Source organism: Malus sylvestris, chromosome 12, assembly GCF_916048215.2.
Source record: "Malus sylvestris chromosome 12, drMalSylv7.2, whole genome shotgun sequence".
In the NCBI taxonomy this organism is placed as follows: Eukaryota; Viridiplantae; Streptophyta; class Magnoliopsida; order Rosales; family Rosaceae; genus Malus; species Malus sylvestris.
In genome coordinates this window covers 32,337,348-32,356,801 of record NC_062271.1, presented here as the reverse complement: position 1 = coordinate 32,356,801, position 19,454 = coordinate 32,337,348, and the positions used below count along the sequence as shown (strand labels likewise).

The 19,454-nt window shown below is 36.3% G+C and overlaps 1 protein-coding gene and 1 long non-coding RNA gene across 5 annotated transcripts; one reads left to right on the top strand and one right to left on the bottom strand.

Moving 5' to 3' along the window:
• Positions 1-2,409: 2,409 nt before the first annotated feature.
• Positions 2,410-3,395, top strand: LOC126593905 (uncharacterized). The gene is made up of 2 exons (XR_007613056.1): positions 2,410-2,923; positions 3,019-3,395. It is a non-coding gene; the product is annotated as an uncharacterized LOC126593905 (long non-coding RNA).
• A 1,719-nt stretch (positions 3,396-5,114) lies between these two features.
• On the bottom strand, positions 5,115-11,745 carry LOC126593972 (chromatin assembly factor 1 subunit FAS1-like). 4 transcript variants are annotated; one of them, XM_050260155.1, is made up of 12 exons: positions 10,931-11,745; positions 10,346-10,445; positions 8,982-9,129; positions 8,767-8,890; positions 8,332-8,699; positions 7,930-8,250; positions 7,159-7,240; positions 6,948-7,085; positions 6,256-6,669; positions 5,870-6,026; positions 5,642-5,687; positions 5,115-5,552 (listed from the first exon to the last, which is right to left on the bottom strand). In XM_050260155.1, exons 1-12 carry the CDS (start codon positions 11,405-11,407, stop codon positions 5,471-5,473), a joined length of 2,457 nt encoding a protein of 818 aa, XP_050116112.1. In that variant the 5' UTR covers positions 11,408-11,745; the 3' UTR covers positions 5,115-5,470. The 4 variants fall into 4 exon arrangements, with proteins under 4 accessions (XP_050116112.1, XP_050116110.1, XP_050116111.1 ...); XM_050260153.1 differs by having other exon boundaries at positions 5,889-6,026; positions 10,931-11,744; XM_050260154.1 differs by having other exon boundaries at positions 5,115-5,549; positions 5,889-6,026; positions 10,931-11,743.
• Positions 11,746-19,454: the final 7,709 nt, after the last annotated feature.

Below are 19,454 nucleotides of genomic sequence, written 5' to 3'. Positions count from 1 at the left end.
CTCACACCTATCCATTTAACGCGAATCCTCATATATGAACATCTCGATGCACCGTGTCTTCATCCCCATTACACTACATGTAGAATACGAGTTAAACTACAAATCGGCAAGGAGCACCCTAGTGTACCAATTGGTGAAAGAAGTCCTCAACTTAGCAAGGCAATTCAGGCGAACCATGTTAATAGGGGTTTTCACGCTAATGATTGAGAGGAAAGGATCTCGTATGGGCAAAGCACCATTTCTTTCAGATTAATAAGGAAACCTATCATTCTTCCGATCGGTCTAAAAGTTTATTGTAGAAACAAAGGCCTATTGTACGAATTGGAAAATCGCCTTGCGAAGAGGCCTAGTGTAAAGAACATTCATCGTAACCATCGATGATAAGCAAGACAACCCCCATGAAGATCCCCCATGTGGCGATATATCATTGGTCCCTTGAGTAATTAATCAATGCAAAGCCCCACATTCAATGGCATAGTCAGGATTTTCAAATAACGAGGTCATAATATCAATAAAAAAAGCTTTATTGAGTCATTTCATCGAGCATCTTGTAGGCACCTGTCAATTCAGTTAACATATGTTCAAAGTTTATGCCAACTTATATCGATAACTACTATTATTTATAGAGACTTGTTTATAGTGGATGCAAGATATTGTGGAGACTAACAAGACTTTTCAACTAAAGTATTTCATAGGGCACATTATTGCACAACATAGTCGAACACAAGAAGAGAAAATAAAGGACAAATATGATAAAAGAAAATAGAAGAAGTAGGAGGATGAGGTTGTAGTTTAGTTTGCTTAGCTGTTTATAAAAGTTAAATACAATGCATAAACGGTTGGAAAAAGCTTTAGAAAAACTGCTATATATTTTATTATAAACTATTAAATAATACACAATAAAATCTCTACAAATGCAAGAAGAACAAGGAATAGAAGAACCTTAAGAGATCAAGGCTAGAATTTGATTCTATAGCCTTAAGACAATATTGCCCCTCAATGGTGCCTCAAGGTTTGCGTTGGCAAATGTCTCCCAGGATACAACGATCTTTCTTTTTGCGGAAGTAGCACTCCAATCCACAAAGAACAGCGAACCAAAAGTGTTTAAAACTCTCTTTATCAAACACTAAACTACTCTAATTTCTTATTGATTTCTGGATGCAAAACTATATATAAACTGCTTGACTTGGTAGTCTATTTATAGGCATTGACATGCCCCATTTTCAAAGGTTATGTCTGCTTCCAAAAGATAAAGGATGCAACCTTTGTTCAACAATCATATCTCATCCTTGTGAAAAGGCTGGAGGAAACCTTTCAGGTATTCAAGTGGTTCCAACAAATGAGGTGTCTGATACAACACATGTGTCAATGCCTTTTGTTTAACTGATGTGTCTTTCCAAATAGGCAGTTATAAGGCAATTATATTTTTGTTTGAATTCAAACAAGATTAACTGGTCAAGCCCATAGTGTGACCACTTTCATGACAAAATAAAATTAAAGGGAACAATTGCTGACTACTAATATATAGGTAATTCAAGACTAACCCATCTTTCCACTTTAATTTTCATTCACTTGAATATTTAATATTTAAATATTAATAATACTAATATTTAAATTATTAAATTTATAACATAAACAAATATACATAGGTTTTTAAAGTTGTTGGGATAAAAAACAACTAATGAATTCATGTTAGCTTCGCCACTGCCACATTTTTCCCAACTTGGAACCCACATGCTCGGTGATAGATGTCACCACAGTAATCATGTTTCTAGAGTTTCATACCGACGAGAGATGAGAAATTATCCCAACTTCAAATCCACAAAAAGAGTTTATTATTCTCCTTGAGAGTAATCACAATTTACATAGCCTAAACCATGTCAACTTGAGTATTCGAGACTTCCTTGCATACCCCAAACGCCTTCAATACCTAAGTCCAATCGAGGTTGACTTCGAACACGTGTATGTTTATTTTGCATCGATAGTTATTATAATATGAATCATGATATAATATAGATATATGTGTTGTAATACGAGTAAACTAGTAACACGCCAAACCGTCACATCCAAAACCTCTCGATTCAAAAACTTCAAAAGTTAAAATTTTTTAAATTTTCAATTATCGAATGAAATCACTTTGATTTTCTCTAAGAAAAAAAAAAGAACCTACACACGCATATATATGCTCATCACCTCGCGGTCTCGTTTGTGGAGAATTGGATTTGAGTGGATAGCTTTCTAAATTCAAGGTATTTTAATGAAAAAAAAATGATTTTTTATTTTGAAGAAATGAAAAAATGATTAATCTCGATGAAGATAACTTTTATTCTTGAGTTATACATTTTTTATTTTCAAATAGATTTTTATCACATCCTGAAATTAAAAAAAAATCAATGTCATTTTTGAATATAAGTGTTGCAAATTAAGGTCATCATTCCGTTAAAATTTCTGTTAGTATGCTGACTTGGCACATTGTGAACCCCTATTTCAATTTTACGATGACATGTAAATTAGAGAAAGGTTTTAATTTCTTCAAAGAAAAGTATTTCTAAAAAAACAAAAAATCATCTTCTTCTTGTTTGAACCCAGCCATCGTCTTCTACGAACCCAGCCACCAAACAACAATCGTCATCCTTTTCGCTTAAATCCGGCTCTACATATCTAATTCCAACTCCAATCTTGATAGCTATTCTCATTGCAATTTTTTCAATTTGTGTTAAATTTCATTATATTTTTATCTGATTTCAATTATATAGATTTTTCTTTCTGGAAACATGAACTTCATTAAAGGCAAAAGCCCACCAACATAACCAGAGCAGCAGAGAGCTACAAAAGCTGGTGCCATGGTTCCAGATTGCATCACCACCACTGGACATGGAACGCGCGGTGAATCCGTCGGTGACCGGAGTAAAGATCGTGACTGGTTTGGCTTTTGTAATGGAAGATGAGCCATTAAATTTTGATAATTTTTGAATTTTTTAAAAGGGTTGTTATAGATATTGCTGGTTCTTCGTGCAGCTGGACTAGTTGGCCTTGCGGGGTTGTGTTGTTGGGGATTTGCGGGGTTGTGTTGTTGGGATTTGCAGGGAAGCTGAGAAGGTGGAGTATTTGAAGCAATTGGGGGTTGACCATGTGGTGGACACTAGCAGCGAAAATTTTATCCAAAGTGAAGGATCTCTGAAATCCCGAAAACTAGTAGGCAATGAAGGTTTTGAATTGGGGAGGCGAAGAACATAACTGTTCATCTTTTTATTTTTAGATTTTAATTATATAAAAATAAAAATAAAAAAGGATTATTTAAATATTTTTAATTTCACGTGATAATATTTAATTAGAGACTTTGTGGGATCTAGTTATGTGCCACATTAATATATATAACAGAATTTTTGACCTAATTGTGATGGAATGACCATATTAATTTGCAACATCCATTTCTAGGAACTACATTGATTAATTTTCAATTTCAAAGATCATCTTGATAATATAGATCAATTTCAGAGATTATTTATGATAAAAACCATTTCTAAATAGACCACATATTTTTAATTTCTTATCCAAACAAAGGGAGTGCATGCTTATATTATATTGAAAAATGGGAACTTTAACGAAAAACTTCGGTACTATTTACTTTAACGAAAAACTATATTTTTACACTAAAAAATCAATCATAATACTATTCACTTTACCATTTATTTTATCCTTATCGTTAAAACTCAAATTTTCAAATATTTTTCATTAATTTTCCTTTGAAAAAGGAGTGCGAAAAGTATTTTCCATATACATGTACATTTGTGCGGTCAGTCATTAATTAGGTTGCTAACAATAATTGGGGTAAAATTTTCAAAAAAAAAAAAACTTGTAAGTGAGAGGTGTTTGGTCTGATTTTCATCAAAGGTAAATTTGAATCATATTATTACTAACTCATTGTAAGACTTAACTCAATCTCTCACCTCATAGTGAAGATAATATTGCTAGGTCATGGCGTCGTTTTTCATGTCAACAAAATATAAGACGAGAGAAATCATTAAACTTTTCATTTCATGGTGAGGTAAGAAATGTAAATTATCTATATGGACTAGGATTCTCTTATCTCTCCTTTCATTCCTTCTTTGTTTCCAGCAGTTTATTCTATTACAAAAGTGATTCAAAGCTCAAGGTTAAGCCACGTTCCCACAACAACAGCACGAGCAATATCCCATGGTTAATTGCGTTGATTATGCACAGCCCAGCTTTGTATCATCTCCGTATTGTCGCAAGGTGAATCATCGTACAGGTGTTACAAATTGATGGGTTTTTCTTTTGGTAAACAAAATAAAAAATGAAATGGTATTTAAGGAGCGAAACTGTAGAGAAAGAAGTAGCAGCCAGCGTTGGAGTTGGAGTTGGAGTTGGATTTGGATTTGGATTTGGAGCAAAACAAAATGATAGAATATAGAAGATTGAATCTAATCCAGTCTAATCATTGACAGAAAACAAAATCATACAATATAAACAGAAAATTGTAGCTGAAATTCATGAAGAGGCATTTCCATTTTAGGCCTTGAAAAAGTGGACAATTCCCAACGGTAAACAAGTAGTAGTAAAACCAGTCGGCAGCAATGGGTCGGATCGGTTAACAGTTGTCTGGTACTGTTAGACTGGTAGAATGGTAGACTGGTAGTGGTGGGTAGAGAAGAAGAAAAAAGCGACAATCTCCCACCTGTATTTTCCTTCCAATTCAATTTTGTTGTTGTCGACAAGTCAGTCTACAAAGCAAGCAACGCAAGCAAGCAAAATTGGTTTGACTTCTGCTTTTGCTGCTTTAAAGCTTCTGGGACAAAAGCATCCTCAAAATTCATTCATTGTCAATGCTTTTCCACCAATAACCCAGCCAGCCACCACCCATTACGATCCATACATACACATATATATATATATATATATATATATATATATATATATATATATATATATAAATGATACGCCTCTCTCTTAATATACAAGATGATACTCATTAATTAATTACTCACTCACCACCCCAAAATTACTTATTATGTTGAAAAGTCAGTCACTAGTAGATACATACGTCTCTTCATTTCAACCAGCTTATTTCTCCTTCTTAAAACTTTCCTCAATAGTCCCAAAACAAGATTACTAGTATTATCAAGCTGTAAATGCAAACCCAGAAAAAATTTCTACCACCGGTAATGGGATGCCAGTGAATTCTGTTCTACTATCTGAATTCTCAGACACAGATTTTACATCAAACCCCATCTATACCACATGGGATTTCACAGATACACGCTGCTAGTAAATAGTATTAGCATATATAACATGCCACTCACCAAAACACAGCCATGTACCACGTCCCGTATATTACATAACATAACGGGCAACTAAAATAAGAAGCTACAGATGTTCCTACGTGCAACTCCGATGCCCTTCTGCAGAACTTGCCTTCCCAGCTAGCTGAGGTGAATTTTCATTGGGATTAAAGCTTTTGCCAGTAGGCGGCAAGCACCTTTTCGAGAAAAACATAGCTATACTCTTGCTCCGCACAGCACTCTTTTCTGCTAATCACAGACGAATATTAGTCTCAAATGAATACATTAACCAGGTTCATGATGGTAAACACCATTTATCTGAACACAGTTACCCATACCAGGAGATATTGACAAGCCAACCTTCTCCAAAATCTCTTTCTTCACCTGCATTAAGATGACCGTATATTAGCAAACCATAACTTCTTACATATATTAGACTGAGCCAAAGAGGCATATCTCACTCCCAAGCAACAAAACTACAAGATCTCTAATATTCAAGACTTCGCATGTGTCTGTGCATGTGTGTGCGCAAGTGGGTCTTGAGAGGAGCGGGAATGGCACTCAACCGAGTAATGAGTCATTAACCTGCCAGCGGTTATCCACAAAATCCGATATCTCGCGCACTTTATTCCTTAACTGAGACTTCGATACAGCTGGGAACTTGTGTTGCAAAGTTTGTAACACCTTATTGATGCTCTGTGAGCATGATTGAATGACAGAAACCTGAAAATTGCAAAGATTATTCTTAGTAGCCAACCGTTGGCAACATTAAGAAAGAGGTTTAAACAAAGAAAAATTATTTATGAAGCTATCCCCAACCACTCCTATTAGTTTATTACTTTATACTAATACTAAGTTTAGGATGCAGTACCAATGAAACAGCTCATGTATACTGGAAACAATCTCATAAAAAGTTTCTGAATTAAACTGTAGAAACAAATGCACTACTTACAATTGTAGGCAAATCTGATTCTGGTATAGCTGTCACAGCAGAGGTTGATTTAATACAGAGACTGCCACTTGAAAGACAAACTTCTTGGTTGTCTTCTTTTATGCCATCAACTGATATCTCCACAGGTGAGCAACCAGGAAATACATGCATACTCAGAGCTTGCAAGCACATCTGTTCCAGCTTAAGAGTACCATTAAGATCTTCAACCTTTAACAAAGAGACCTTGTCATGCGCCAAATTTGATATAATTAAAGGCTGATTTTTCTGAAGAGCACGTTCTGTCAAATTTCCAAAATACTTTTGCTGTCGAAGCAATATAGAGAATTTTTCACTCTCTAAATCTTGCTTAATACTGGGTGAGCTTCTGGTTTCCTCAAATGTTGTATCAGTTTCCATCCTGTCCACTTGCACACCCTGCATGCATAAAATAGCAAGTTTCACAAATAGATACTTTCATATAAAGGTAATTTAAACGAGGAGAATGGACAACACGTCACTCATCAGTAACAGGTAGAACTGTAGAAAGATTCAGAGAGGAAATGTTATGCCTATGGAATTACTCTATGGCAATGGCTTTCATACAGACATAAGCACAACCACCAAATTTTGGTGGCCATACACAAAGATCATCCAAAGCATTATCATAAGGGTGAAAAGTAACTACACAACGTCAACCAATCACAGTTTCTCACCTCATTTTCAGAGAGATACCCATCAGGTACAAGAAAGCCGTCTTCACTTTCATCTTCATCATCAGGTTTTGAACACCCCTCTTCCAAGCTTTCTTCATCGTCTTTATCACAATCTGAAAGGTTTTCACCAGGCTCCTCCTGGATAATGACAGTCATTATTGACAATCATCTCCTACATATCAACTACATTGCATGAAGAGTCATATATTACCTCTTCCCACTCCTCATCGCTATCAACGTCATAATCCAAGTCTGGGTCCCTCCTAAAAGGGTGGCATGGTCCAACAACACGACTGAAAGACAACATTACAATAAAAATGATCAGTGTCATATTTGAGCACACAGCAGTTAAGCATTCTAGACATCACATAAGACAAAATGTCATGATTTAATTTCATTACTGCTTAAAAAGACTAACAAAAATGAAATTTACAAAAGGGAACTTTTATTAGCACTCCAAAAATCTCATTCTACACTCCTCACAGTCACAAGTGTATTGTTCTTTCTAATTATAGAAAGTTTGGAGTGCAAAATGAGTTTTTGGAGTGCAAATAACAATCCCCTTACAAAATATACACTACGTAAATTTAGATGCAAATAGACAAATAAAACATGTAAAGTACTCAAATGATGTAATTTCTTGCTTCCCTTTTACCGTTGTGCCCAAGAATTTCCAATTAAAAGTGTTCAATAAAAATGTGATACCAACTAATTAGGGTCAGCCACAGAAAGACACAAATATAAACAGACTATGTGCCGACCCGTGGGTTCTATGTCAACATTGGCATGTTCCCAACAAATTACTTGACGATTGACAAACGATATGTGCCTTCTGAAACTTCAAGCAGTCATTAAAGTTAAATGATAAAAAAGTGGAGACACCGTGCAGGTTGACAGTTTTAGACCTCCTTTTGAGCCATACAATATGTGCTTAAAAAGTCTCACACTCCAAAAACAAAATCCATGAAGGAGATTAACTCACCTTTTCTTAGGCCATATACCATAAAATGCAGGTCTACAGCTTTTATCAAATTGTAACAACTGTTTTCCCCGCTTGCATATTTTAACAGCAGCAAGAGAAGAATCTGTATTAATCTGACATGATTTATCATTGGAAACTTGTTCTCCCCATCTATCAGCTAATTTCTCCGTGCTTAAATCGTCCCCATGAACTAGCTCTTTACTGGTTGTGAGCTTGAGTTCCTTAACTAGTTCAGTCTTAGGCTTCTGACGTCGGCCCCAGTGTTGGTTTCTGTTTGAACGAATATAATGACCAACATGACGCCAAGAAGACAAGTGTGACCTGCAATGTGTGAAGAAACTATCTTACTTTGAGACGATTACATCTTTAGTGATATATGGTTTGAATATTGATAATACCAACCTGCGTATATCCTCAGCATTAATCTCTACATTAGATGAAAGAGTGTTGTCCATTGACTGAGTGACTACATCAGGCATATTTTCACTGTTTTTACTCAATGATTCAGAGACAATTGTTTTAGTTGGGAGCTGGTCATTCTGGCACGCTGAGCTGGTTTTGCTTCTTTTGACAAACCGTTCCATAATTGAAGCTTGTTTTTTTATGGAAAGTTTTTTTTTCAATTCAGCTTCTTCCTTTTCTCGACGGCGTTGTTCTCTTTCAGCATCTTCTTGCTGCTTCCTCTGCAGTTTCCTCATTTCAGACTCTTCCTTTTCACGACGCTTTTCATCTTTTTCTGACTCCCCTTGCAGCCGCTTTAACTCTTTCTCCTGAAATACTTCTAAATGTCATGACACTACAACTAGGAAGCACAAAAGGTATCAAAAAATAACTTACACTTTGCAACTCTTCCTTTTGACGCTCACGTTCCAATTTTTTTTTCTCTTTCTCGGCCTCTCGTTTATCTCTCTCCATTTGTTTAATTAGTAGTTTTTCTTCTCTTTTTGCTTCCTTCTTTGCCCTGCAACAAATAGGTAAACAAAATAAAGACCTTAATGAATATAAAATGTAAAATAGAAATGCTCTTACTGATACTGGCAGAAAATACATACATGTCTGCACCATTTTTCACTGATAAGCGATCGATTAACGATCGAATCTTTTCCTCAGACAGCGCTTTATCAAGCTGTTCTGATGCCTTCGTCAGGTCATGTATGTAATTTTGATCGCTCTCGGGATTTTGTAGCGCCATTGTCATTGCTAACATAAATATATATGTCAGTGACTCATCTTACAATAAAAAACGCAAACGAACTTAATGAAGATGACAGTGTAGGAATTAAAGGTGCACAACGGTTCAAGTCATCCTGGAGTCATGTACAAAGAAAAACCAACTTTAATTTCTTTTCATAGCCACGTGAAAATGAATTAGATAAACCTTCTTCAGTGAGCTGAGCTGAATTCAAGTGCACATCGTGTATAACTAAAAAGACACTAGACGAGGGTTCCCAAAGTTGAAGAAACATGATGAGCAGGCAGAAAAGGTTGGTGCGTACTACTTTGCATCAGTTTTAATTACTCTACACTCTTATTCATTTTATTTCTCAGTGGTATGTCAATACCCTATAAAGAATAAAGAAATAAAATCTATAATTGGCAAAGATAATCTTAATATATGGGACCATGCCCCCCAAGAAGCATTATAAATTTTATGATAGTTAATTGGAAACATCAACCTAAAGCAAATGAATGTAAGTAGTCACTTCCTGTCTTTATTGTCTGCATCATCCTCTTTTCTAGTTTCCACTTTGTTTCCCTCTTTTCGGTTTGGGTACAAGCACACTTTCTCTGACCTTATCCTTGTCTGACCCCAAAATTTGTATTAAGTAAATGAAAGACTACCCAGCAACCCCAGAACCCTTCTTCTCTCTGTTTAGGTTAGAAATCGAGAAGTGTTTATGCATGGCTAGTCACATCACAAGTAGTCTTCAAGCCAGATACATTATGTGCATATGAGAGAGCATAACATGATTTTTCCTTCGGTATATAAATAGCCTCAGCAAGCACTTAAATTACAAAAACACAGAAGACGAGGAATACAACTAGATAAATTATCCAAATTCCCTGATGCTTGAAAAGTCTATTTTAACTTAAAGGAAGTGAAACCCAACTTATGCAGTAAATCGCTCTACGCATTGCAGACTTCTGTTTCTGCCTAACAAATAAGTATTAGATTACAAGGTTTTAAAGAATATATTGGTACCGCAGCGACAGAGAATGCCGCTGGAGTCAATAATAATGTTGACAATAAGAATTAGATGAAGCAATCTGTTTTGTGGTGACAACCTTCATGTGATTCATGTATTGCAAAACTAAACACAACAAAGATAAAATACATTGCATCCTTGCTCATTATTAGTAAGGACTGCATAAGCAAACCAAAACCAGCCATCTATGTAAGTAAGCATATATATACCAGAAACAGCAGTAACCCTCTCATGGATCTTTCTTCGACAAGTACGCCTAATATTCAATACTCCTCGCACAGATGCTGGCATCAACTTTACATCTCTTGTCTATATAATACATAAGAAAACATAATAACTTATTAAACCAAAGATAATATAAATACTGCAGCATAGGAAGTTCACAAACAGCAACAATTAGTAGGCGGCCCAACAATACGCAAGCAACAAGCAAGCAGTAGCTATAGGCAACATCTGAAAAGAGAAAAAAACTATGGGCGAACATAGAATTGCCAAATATTCAGAAACAAAGTTAAACTGCCAGGGTATGCAGTTTTTCTTTCCAAGCACCAAATTAAAATGCTCACAACGGAACAGCCATTAAATTCAGACCTAAACAGCAATCTAAATACAATTTCACATGAACAACAACATACCCAATAAGAACAACAATCAAAACTAGATTAACCAAAACGCAAGTTCATGAATATATCACCACAAATTCAGGAAAATACACAAAATTGAACAAACCAATACACGAAATAGATGGGCAAATATTGAATCTTGACAAAAAGTCAAAACTATACAAACATTACCTCCCAACACCAAAGACAGGACTCGGACTCGTCCTCCAACACATCAGCATCAACATTTGGCACGCCGTACATCACTCTTTGCCCAACAAAGAGCACAATGCTCTTCACATGGGCCAAAGTCACATTCCCAAGAACCTCATTGCAGTTCTTGACCTTGTCGAAGACCTCCTCAACAAGCTTAGACAATGGCAGGCTACTCTCTTCGATCAAAGCCCCAATGACCGAATTCACATTGTTCCCACACTGCTTCGGATCTAAATCTAATTTCTGACCCATCACTTCCTTGTAGTACCCAAACAACCCATCAAGCTGCTTGCGAAAAGATTCAATCTTCGCCCATTTCGCTTCGACTCCCAAACATTCTGGGTCCAAACTAGCCCTCTTTCGCTTCTGGGTCTTCCTCACCTGATCTTGGATGGTAGATTTCTGGCTGCTCGGGTCATCTCCGCCGTCGATTAACGCCACTTCACACATCATTCTTAAAAGCTTAGAGCTAGAAAAAGTCCGATTCAGTCAAACCCCAGTTGAAATCCACAGATACGAATCCCGAACTCGCACGGAATTTGGACAGGACGGGTAAAGGCGCTGTTTGTGTCAATTGGATTGGGGATTAGGAAGAAAAACGAGATAAGACTCCGACACCCTAACGAGAGAGAAATAATGGCTTTTTGGAAAAATATTCACAAACAAAAAACCTTTTTTGAGATTTTTTTGTTTTCTGGAAAAGAAAAGGCAACGGTAGCGGAGGCAGAGAGCGGCAATTAGATAAATAGATTAACAAGTTTTTTATCCAAGAGCTAACAAATTTCTTTTCTATAAATAGTGTAAAATGATTTCAAGAGCGATTTAATTTCCTCTTTTTCTGCTTTTTAGGATAAATTTCTTTTTCCTATTTGTCATAATTTTTGTTTCTCCCGCCAAATTGGTTTGCCTTAAAATTCCCGCTTAGGGTGGATTTCGATTTTCGCGCCTGAATGCCATTGCATTTGAGCGGTAACTGGAATTGCCGCGCCGGGACGGACAATATTTGGGTCCTGAACGGTCACGAGCCTTTATTCTACGCGGCATCAAAACCTGTATTTTTTTTTTCTTGAACAAAAGAACCTGTATTTTTTTTAACTCAACAAGACTTAACTAAAATTGACCATCAAACATTCAGAATTCTAGTATCCAACGCCCTTCTTCTCCCTCACTCCTGGTTGAGCGGAGGCACAAACCACAAAGGGTTCATTTGTTTGGCCTCACAAACAGTCTTTGGAATGGACTACATATTAACGTTATCTTGTGTTTGTTAAGTGGAGAGACTAAGTTAAATGATCTCGTTTGGCAGCTCGGACTATATTGATTATTTCAGTCGAATAGGATAATTTGTCATCGGATAGTACTGACTATTTAATCGGGCGTTTGGTACAGTACTTGATTAAAAACTCAATTCATCTTGGACTTGTTTTTGTCCGTAATTCTTCCTCCTATTTCTTAAAGTTACTGCTGCACAAAAAATCAAAGATTATCATGTTCATCTACTTCTTCAAAAGGAGATTGAAGAATATTTATGGCACTGAGTTTCACAATTTAAAACTAGCAAGAGAGATGGAAAAAGAGTCAGCTTGATTTTATTTTCAGCGACCCGACTAATTAATACCGACGATTTGAAGTGTATAAATTATCCAACGTACATCATATTTAATAGGCCAAAACCGAATAAATAATTCGGTGCTAATTTAACATAGAATGACACCAAACACCGAATAGTATTAAATAATACTATCTGGTGTGTTATTAGGCATGCCAAACACGCACGCCCTAAGGGGGCCATGCAAGGATTAACTCCCTCGCTAATGGGACCCGTTGAGAACCATGGGATTCGCGGGGACTAACTCCCTCGCGTCTCTCTCTGCTCAATTCTCTTTCTACTCTGCCAAGATCAAATCTGACTGGGGCCCAATAATCCCCTTCGACGAGTTCATTCACCCACAAGGCTTGTTGGATTTCAACGTCTCAAAAATCACCTCTTGGATCTTCCGAACTCGGATCTAGACCTATCCAAAGTCGGGTTCCTCCTTCTCCTCTGGAACTTTCTCTCTGGGAATCTCGAGATTTTCAGGCTTTGTTTGATTCAAACTGCGTTCGGAATCGATGGAAAAGGTCACGCCATTGATGGACCAAAACAAGGGGATTTTTTTGGGGGAAGTCAGTGACGTTTTAGGGAGAGAGAGAGAGAGAGAGAGAGTGGAGAGGTGCATAATTAATGTGGAACTCTCTTTTTGGGAATCGAGATTTTTAATTGTCCAACGAAGATATCAAATCTTAAATGAAATGTCATGTACTCAAATTTGAAAGTAAAAATAAACTTCAATCGATATGTTAATCTTATGTGAATTGACATATGAATTTGCATATGTCAAATTTTTCGTGTTTCTTTGTCGGAGCAAATTCCAAAGAAACATTGGAGTACCCAGAAAACGCTATCAATCACCACGAAGTCGGATTAAGGTAGAAGGATCTTGGGGCCTCTATAATGATTCGAAATAAAAATCTTAGTAAGCTTGTGTTCATACCTATATGCAAATAGTTATGACCCTTTTGCATATGTTGGTGTTGAGAGAGTAGTTGAAAATCTACACTAGCATAAGTGACTAAAATGGTTTTTTTCAACTGTTTTAATTGAATAATATGATTTAAATTTGATTATCTCTTTCTAATATATGTCACATGTCGGAAACTTAGGGATATTCTAGTTTTCTAAATCCTTCTCTATATTCAAAATGGTGTTTGTGTGTGTGTGTGGCTTGTTAATAAGCTCGTCTTCAATATGATGGTATTTTTCTTTTTTTCTGAAGAAGTATTTGATCTTTAATTTTTGGTACCGTCTAGAGTAAATAGTTATGACTAAAACAAGTCGGAAAAAAAAAAAAACATATCAAGAAGAAGTGAAAAACAAGATGTTTGAGTTAAAGAGATGATACAACCCTTGTATTTATAAGGAAGAACTTGGTTTAGTTGAGTGTTACTCTCGTAAGGACAGAATTCTGCCAACCCAAAGTGCACAATCGGGGAAAGAAGCCCCTTCGACACTTTAGTGTTGATAAAACTGCCTAACAAGGTAGATGGCACTGGTGACCAGGACTTATGAATGATGACTAACAAAGAGGGAGTTGTGGGAAAGTAGACATATTCTGGGAAGTGGTCCTTGTTCCTGGGAAAATTAGGATTAGGTTTTGATGTCCATGCATTTTATTTAACTAATTTCTAGATATCTATATATTCTGATTAGATGGTTGTATATGTGACATTTTGTTTAGTCCGGTCAATTGTTCATGTTTATGATGAATAAGGCCTCACCACTTGTTTAATTTCACATTTATTTTGTGAGGTGTAGGAACATAATGTTCCTTTGGGAATTATGTGTAATACGTTTGGACTTAATTCTAATAGATACTTTGATATTATTTTCAGTCACATTTTGATTTTGGTTATAAATTATTTACTAGAATTGAGATGTGATGTGATTCACTTCCCAACATGAAATTTGAGTTTTTTTTTTCAACAGGACAGACGATGATTATGTTTTTGTTTTTGTTCAATTAGATTATGCCGGTTACAATGATCAAGACCTTATCATGAAACTAGAATTGAGATGCAATTCGCTTTCCAACTTAAAAATCGAGTTTTTTCTGGCATAACAAAATATGACTATGTTTTTGTTTTTTCAATGAGATGATATCAGTTGTGATGATCAAAGACCTGATCATTACATCTCATATATGATATTTTCATTAGCAGTGAACACCACGATTGCAATGCACTCGCAATTCATAGAAGGTGTTATTCTGGAGAAGGGAGATGGACCGGTGGCCGTGGCTGTATGAAAAAGAATATTTACTTGGCAAGTGGGGATTACCACACTCCCTCACAGATGCCCACAGAAGCGAATAATTTCCGTATCGGGAAGGTTCTCAGGTGACCAATGCTTTATTATCTGGAGAAATAAAAGTGAGTCTGTATCCCCTTGGCTCTGGCTCTCTTCCTTCTTGTTTGTTTGGATAAGCAGTCTTTGTCCAGCTTGCTTTTGCTTCTCACCTCATCTCATGTCTATCTTATTCTCCTTTTTCTATAAAATAGTATCTAATTTTCGTTTTCGGTTGGAATGAATGATCCCTTCCCTTCAAGACTTCAATTTCGTCTATTAGCTAGCTAGCTCTTACTTCTCAGTCATGAATTCCATCCTTTCTCTATATTTCTTTGTGCAGTGAATCTTTTCTTTCTCTTTCTGTGTAGTGACTAGTGAGTCAGTTGCCACACACCCATCCTCTCCCTCTCTCATGCCCAAAAGGTACAAGCACACACCAAAATATCAATCTGTTCCATATTCATATTAGAGCAAATGGTAACCATTAACCGTTTTACGTCATCATTACGTGTCATTGGTAACTTGGTATCTAACTCTACACATATATTTGGTTCTTGTTTTCACATGAATCAAACAAAAAACCTCCATGCAACAAGTAAAACCAAACAATCACTAAACTAAATAGACTCTAAATTCAGACCTATAAATCATTGTAAATTTTTTGTATTTAAAATTAAATATAAATAGTACCTAACAAAAACTGATTGCACGATGTACGATTAACGAATATGATTGAAGGATTCTCATAATCCTCATAAAGAGGATCCGAAGCCTAAAGGGTGCATGCTATATGCCCACATATCAAGGATCGCCGTAGTATCATCTGAAAAAGAGGTTATAATCATTTACAAAAGGATGGGAAAAAAATGAAACGGAGATGAATAGTTGAATAAATAAAGTAATGAAAATATATGCATTGTACGTGATCCATTGATTTTTAGATGGCAAAAGGATCCTCGTTGGATCCTTTTCTTAGGGATTCGGGGAATCTTGTAATTGTGTTCGTTTATGGTACATCAAGTGGTCAGTTTTCGTTAGGTACTATTTATATTTAATTCTAAAATTTAAATTTCAAATGATTTATGATCGCATGATGTACGATGAATGGACATGTCATTTTCCTTTTAGATGAACTTGTCCAAATGAGCAGGGAACATCGATCGAGACGAAAAAGGATCCTCGTCATATCCTTTTCTTGGAGATTCGGGGGATCCCGTGATCATGATTGTTCATCGTATAACGTGCGGTCATAAATCGTTTAAAATTTAAAATTTAAAATTAAATAAAAATAGTACCTAACGAAAACTGATCACACGATGTACGATAAACTGTCATGATCACGGGATTCCTCGAATCCACAGGAAAAGGATCTGGCGAGGATCCTTGTCTGATGGAGACGGATCACTGGGGAGAGAAAGGCAATTCATATAGGCATATTTATCAATTTGCTCCCTGAAATTGTATAGAATCACACATTTCTCCCTTAAATTTTAATTTTAGCCGATTACTCTTGAACTTTTATAATTAGCCAATTTTCCCCTTGAACTTTAATTTTAGCCGATTACCTGTCTGAACTTTTATAAATAGTCAATTTCTCCTTGACGCTAGATTTTAAAAAGGGAAATTAGGTTTACATCATTTTTTGTTACTCCATTGATTAAAATCATATTCATTTTCAATTTTTTATCAAGGTCCTTAGGTATTAATAACATCATTAATTATTTGAATAATAAAACATTTTTATTTTTAAATATATTCATTTAGTGTTAAAAATGTTACAATTAGTATATTTATATTTATGGCTAAATTTTTTATCATATATTTTTATTTCTAGTTTGTACCTATTTTTAATTTGCAAATATTTTTTAATTTGTACCAGTTTTCTTTTCATTTTTAATTTGTACCATATATTAGTTTCTTTTTATGCCCAATTTTTTAAAGTTTTATTTGTGTTTGTACCTGTTAGATTTCACATTGCCTATGGGAGTGGATCATGTAAGCCTTATATGTATATTATCATCTTTGAAGGGAAAAATATGAGTTTAACACATGGGATTTCTAAATGACTAGCATGCATATACAATTCAAAATTTATATACATGAGCAACGGAAGCAATTTATCAAATAATATCAAAGCTATAGTCATGCAAATCCCTTTCAAGGTTCATAGGTTTATATACAATGCATCTAAAACATTCAAGTAAAGAACTAAGTGAAAGTATAGATCTATAACTCTTGATCTTGATTTTAGACCAAGGATGGACCACCTCCAAGTCCTTTGCTCCTTGAAGTCCTTGAGCCTAGCCTCCCTCCTTGCCTCCTCCACTTTGTTAGTAAGAGTGCTCCAAGGTTCTCCTTTAGTCTCCAAAGGAGAAGACCTCTAAATATCCACACCCACTAGTGTAGTGAGATGGATGGAGGAATAACCAAAAGGGTGAAAGATTGTTAGCTAAATAACCCTCAAGGTGGCCGACCTTTTGTGGTTTTTAGAGAGATGTTTCTTTTGCCTCTTTGTTGTTTTAAAACACACAAAAAACCCTTAAGGATTAAATCTCTATAAAGTTCCTTATATAGACAAAAAGAAACCTAGTCAACAACTTGACTAAATATCTCTCCCTCTCCACTTTAAAGGGCCGGCCCCTTTGTGTTGGTTTGGGCTTTGGGCTTTTATTCATTTCTAGTCATCCAATGCTTGAATAAAAGCCCAATGGGTTTAGGCCCAATGGGCCCAATTAAACCCGAACGTTTCTTTAAGCCCAAAACGATATTTTATCGCTTTTATGATTTCTTTAGACTTTCTAAATTAATCACAACACTTAATTAATCCAATTAATTATTTCCATCATCCATTAATTACTCACTACAAGAGTGTATCGGTGTACAATCATTTTAGGTTCTAATTAGCAAGGCAGTGAGGTGATTGACATCAATCCAATTGATTATATTTAATCCAATCACTTAGTGAATTAAAAACTTCCTTTTAATTCACCTTTCTTCTTTGATGACTACATTTAATTATCTAGAAGAACTCACAAGCTATGAGTGACATCTAACTATATGTCATAGCTACCCAAGCTAATGTATAAGTTGTCTGGAGAACCTATTCAGTTGGAATTACAATGTAATTCGATCTTTCTCTAAAACAATACTCTCAATCACATTACTAGGGTATGTATATATTATGTCAAACCCCTAATGTGATTATTCCTTCTTATATGATTCATTTGAGTCGTATAGGAACGTTTTCCTTTATTACGCTCGATACTTCGGCCGAAGATTCCCGAATCATATCTTAGAGTATTCTTCATCTCTAATTGAGAATTAGAGATTCCTTGTTGCGCATTCACTTGCCTTCATGACTAAGTGGCTTAACCCCAATTATGCCGTGGACATCCGCGAATGGGGTGACTTTGACATAATCAAAGATTAAGTACTTAGCCACAAGACAACAACGATGCCTCAGGTCAAAGGACTACTTACATTATTCCAACCATTAGAGTTACTTGCTTGACATGTGAGTAGACCTTCATGCAACTACTCTCGTTCGATTGTGTTCAGTGAACTCATTCCCTTAATGAGCACCTACATACTTGTCTTAGTGTCACTACACAAATGGGATGAGACTTTCCATTCTTCCATTTGAAGTGGACACAGTATGTACCGGTCTAAGCATTGTCAATGTCCCTCCGACAATCCAATGACCAGAAACCTTTTTGGACATAATGGTTATGTGAAGAAGGTCTCTGTAGTCTAACATCATTAGATTACTTCTTCAATCGATCTATTGTCCATGGATTCATTAATAAGGACATATATCATTTATTGAGATAGTCCTAATTAGTATCTTTGCCATTTGATGTATAAGAGTCATCCATACATCGATTCATTTGTCCTGAAATGTTTCTTCCAAAGATTGACTTTCAGGGCATATTTCTAACAATCTTTACCTAGCGCGAGGCTTTTTAGGAGCTCACTGACTTCGGTTCTGTAGGAAATCCGAAGTTAAGCCAGAATGGGGCCAGAGCATTCACATGATGGGTGACCATTGGGAAGTTCTACTCGTATGAGTTCTCAGAAACAAAAACCGTGAGGACGTGGTCGGGGCCAAAAGCTGACAATATCGTGCTATGGTGGAGTCGAGCCCAGGATGGGGTGAGGGCCCGGGCCGAGATGTGACAATTTGGTATCAGAGCCAATCCCTGACCGGATGTGTGCCGACGAGGACGTCGGGCCCCTAAGGGGGTGGATTGTTAAATTCCATATCACCGAAGGTAGTGAATCATGTAAGCCTTATATGTATATTCTCATCTTTACCCAGCACGAGGCCTTTTGGAAGCTTACTGGCTTCGGGTTCCATCGGAACTTCGAAGTTAAGCGAGTTCGCACGAAAACATTCCCAAGATGGGTGACCTATTGAGAAGTTCTCGTGTGAGTTTCCAGAAACAAAACCATGAAGACTTGGTCGGGGCCCAAAGCGGACAATATCGTGCTACGGTGGAGTCGAGCTCGGTCCGCATCTCATATGGGAGTAGATCTTGTAAGCCTTATATGTATATTCTCATCTCTACCTAGTACGAGGCCTTTTGGGAGCTCACTGGCTTCGGGTTTCATCGG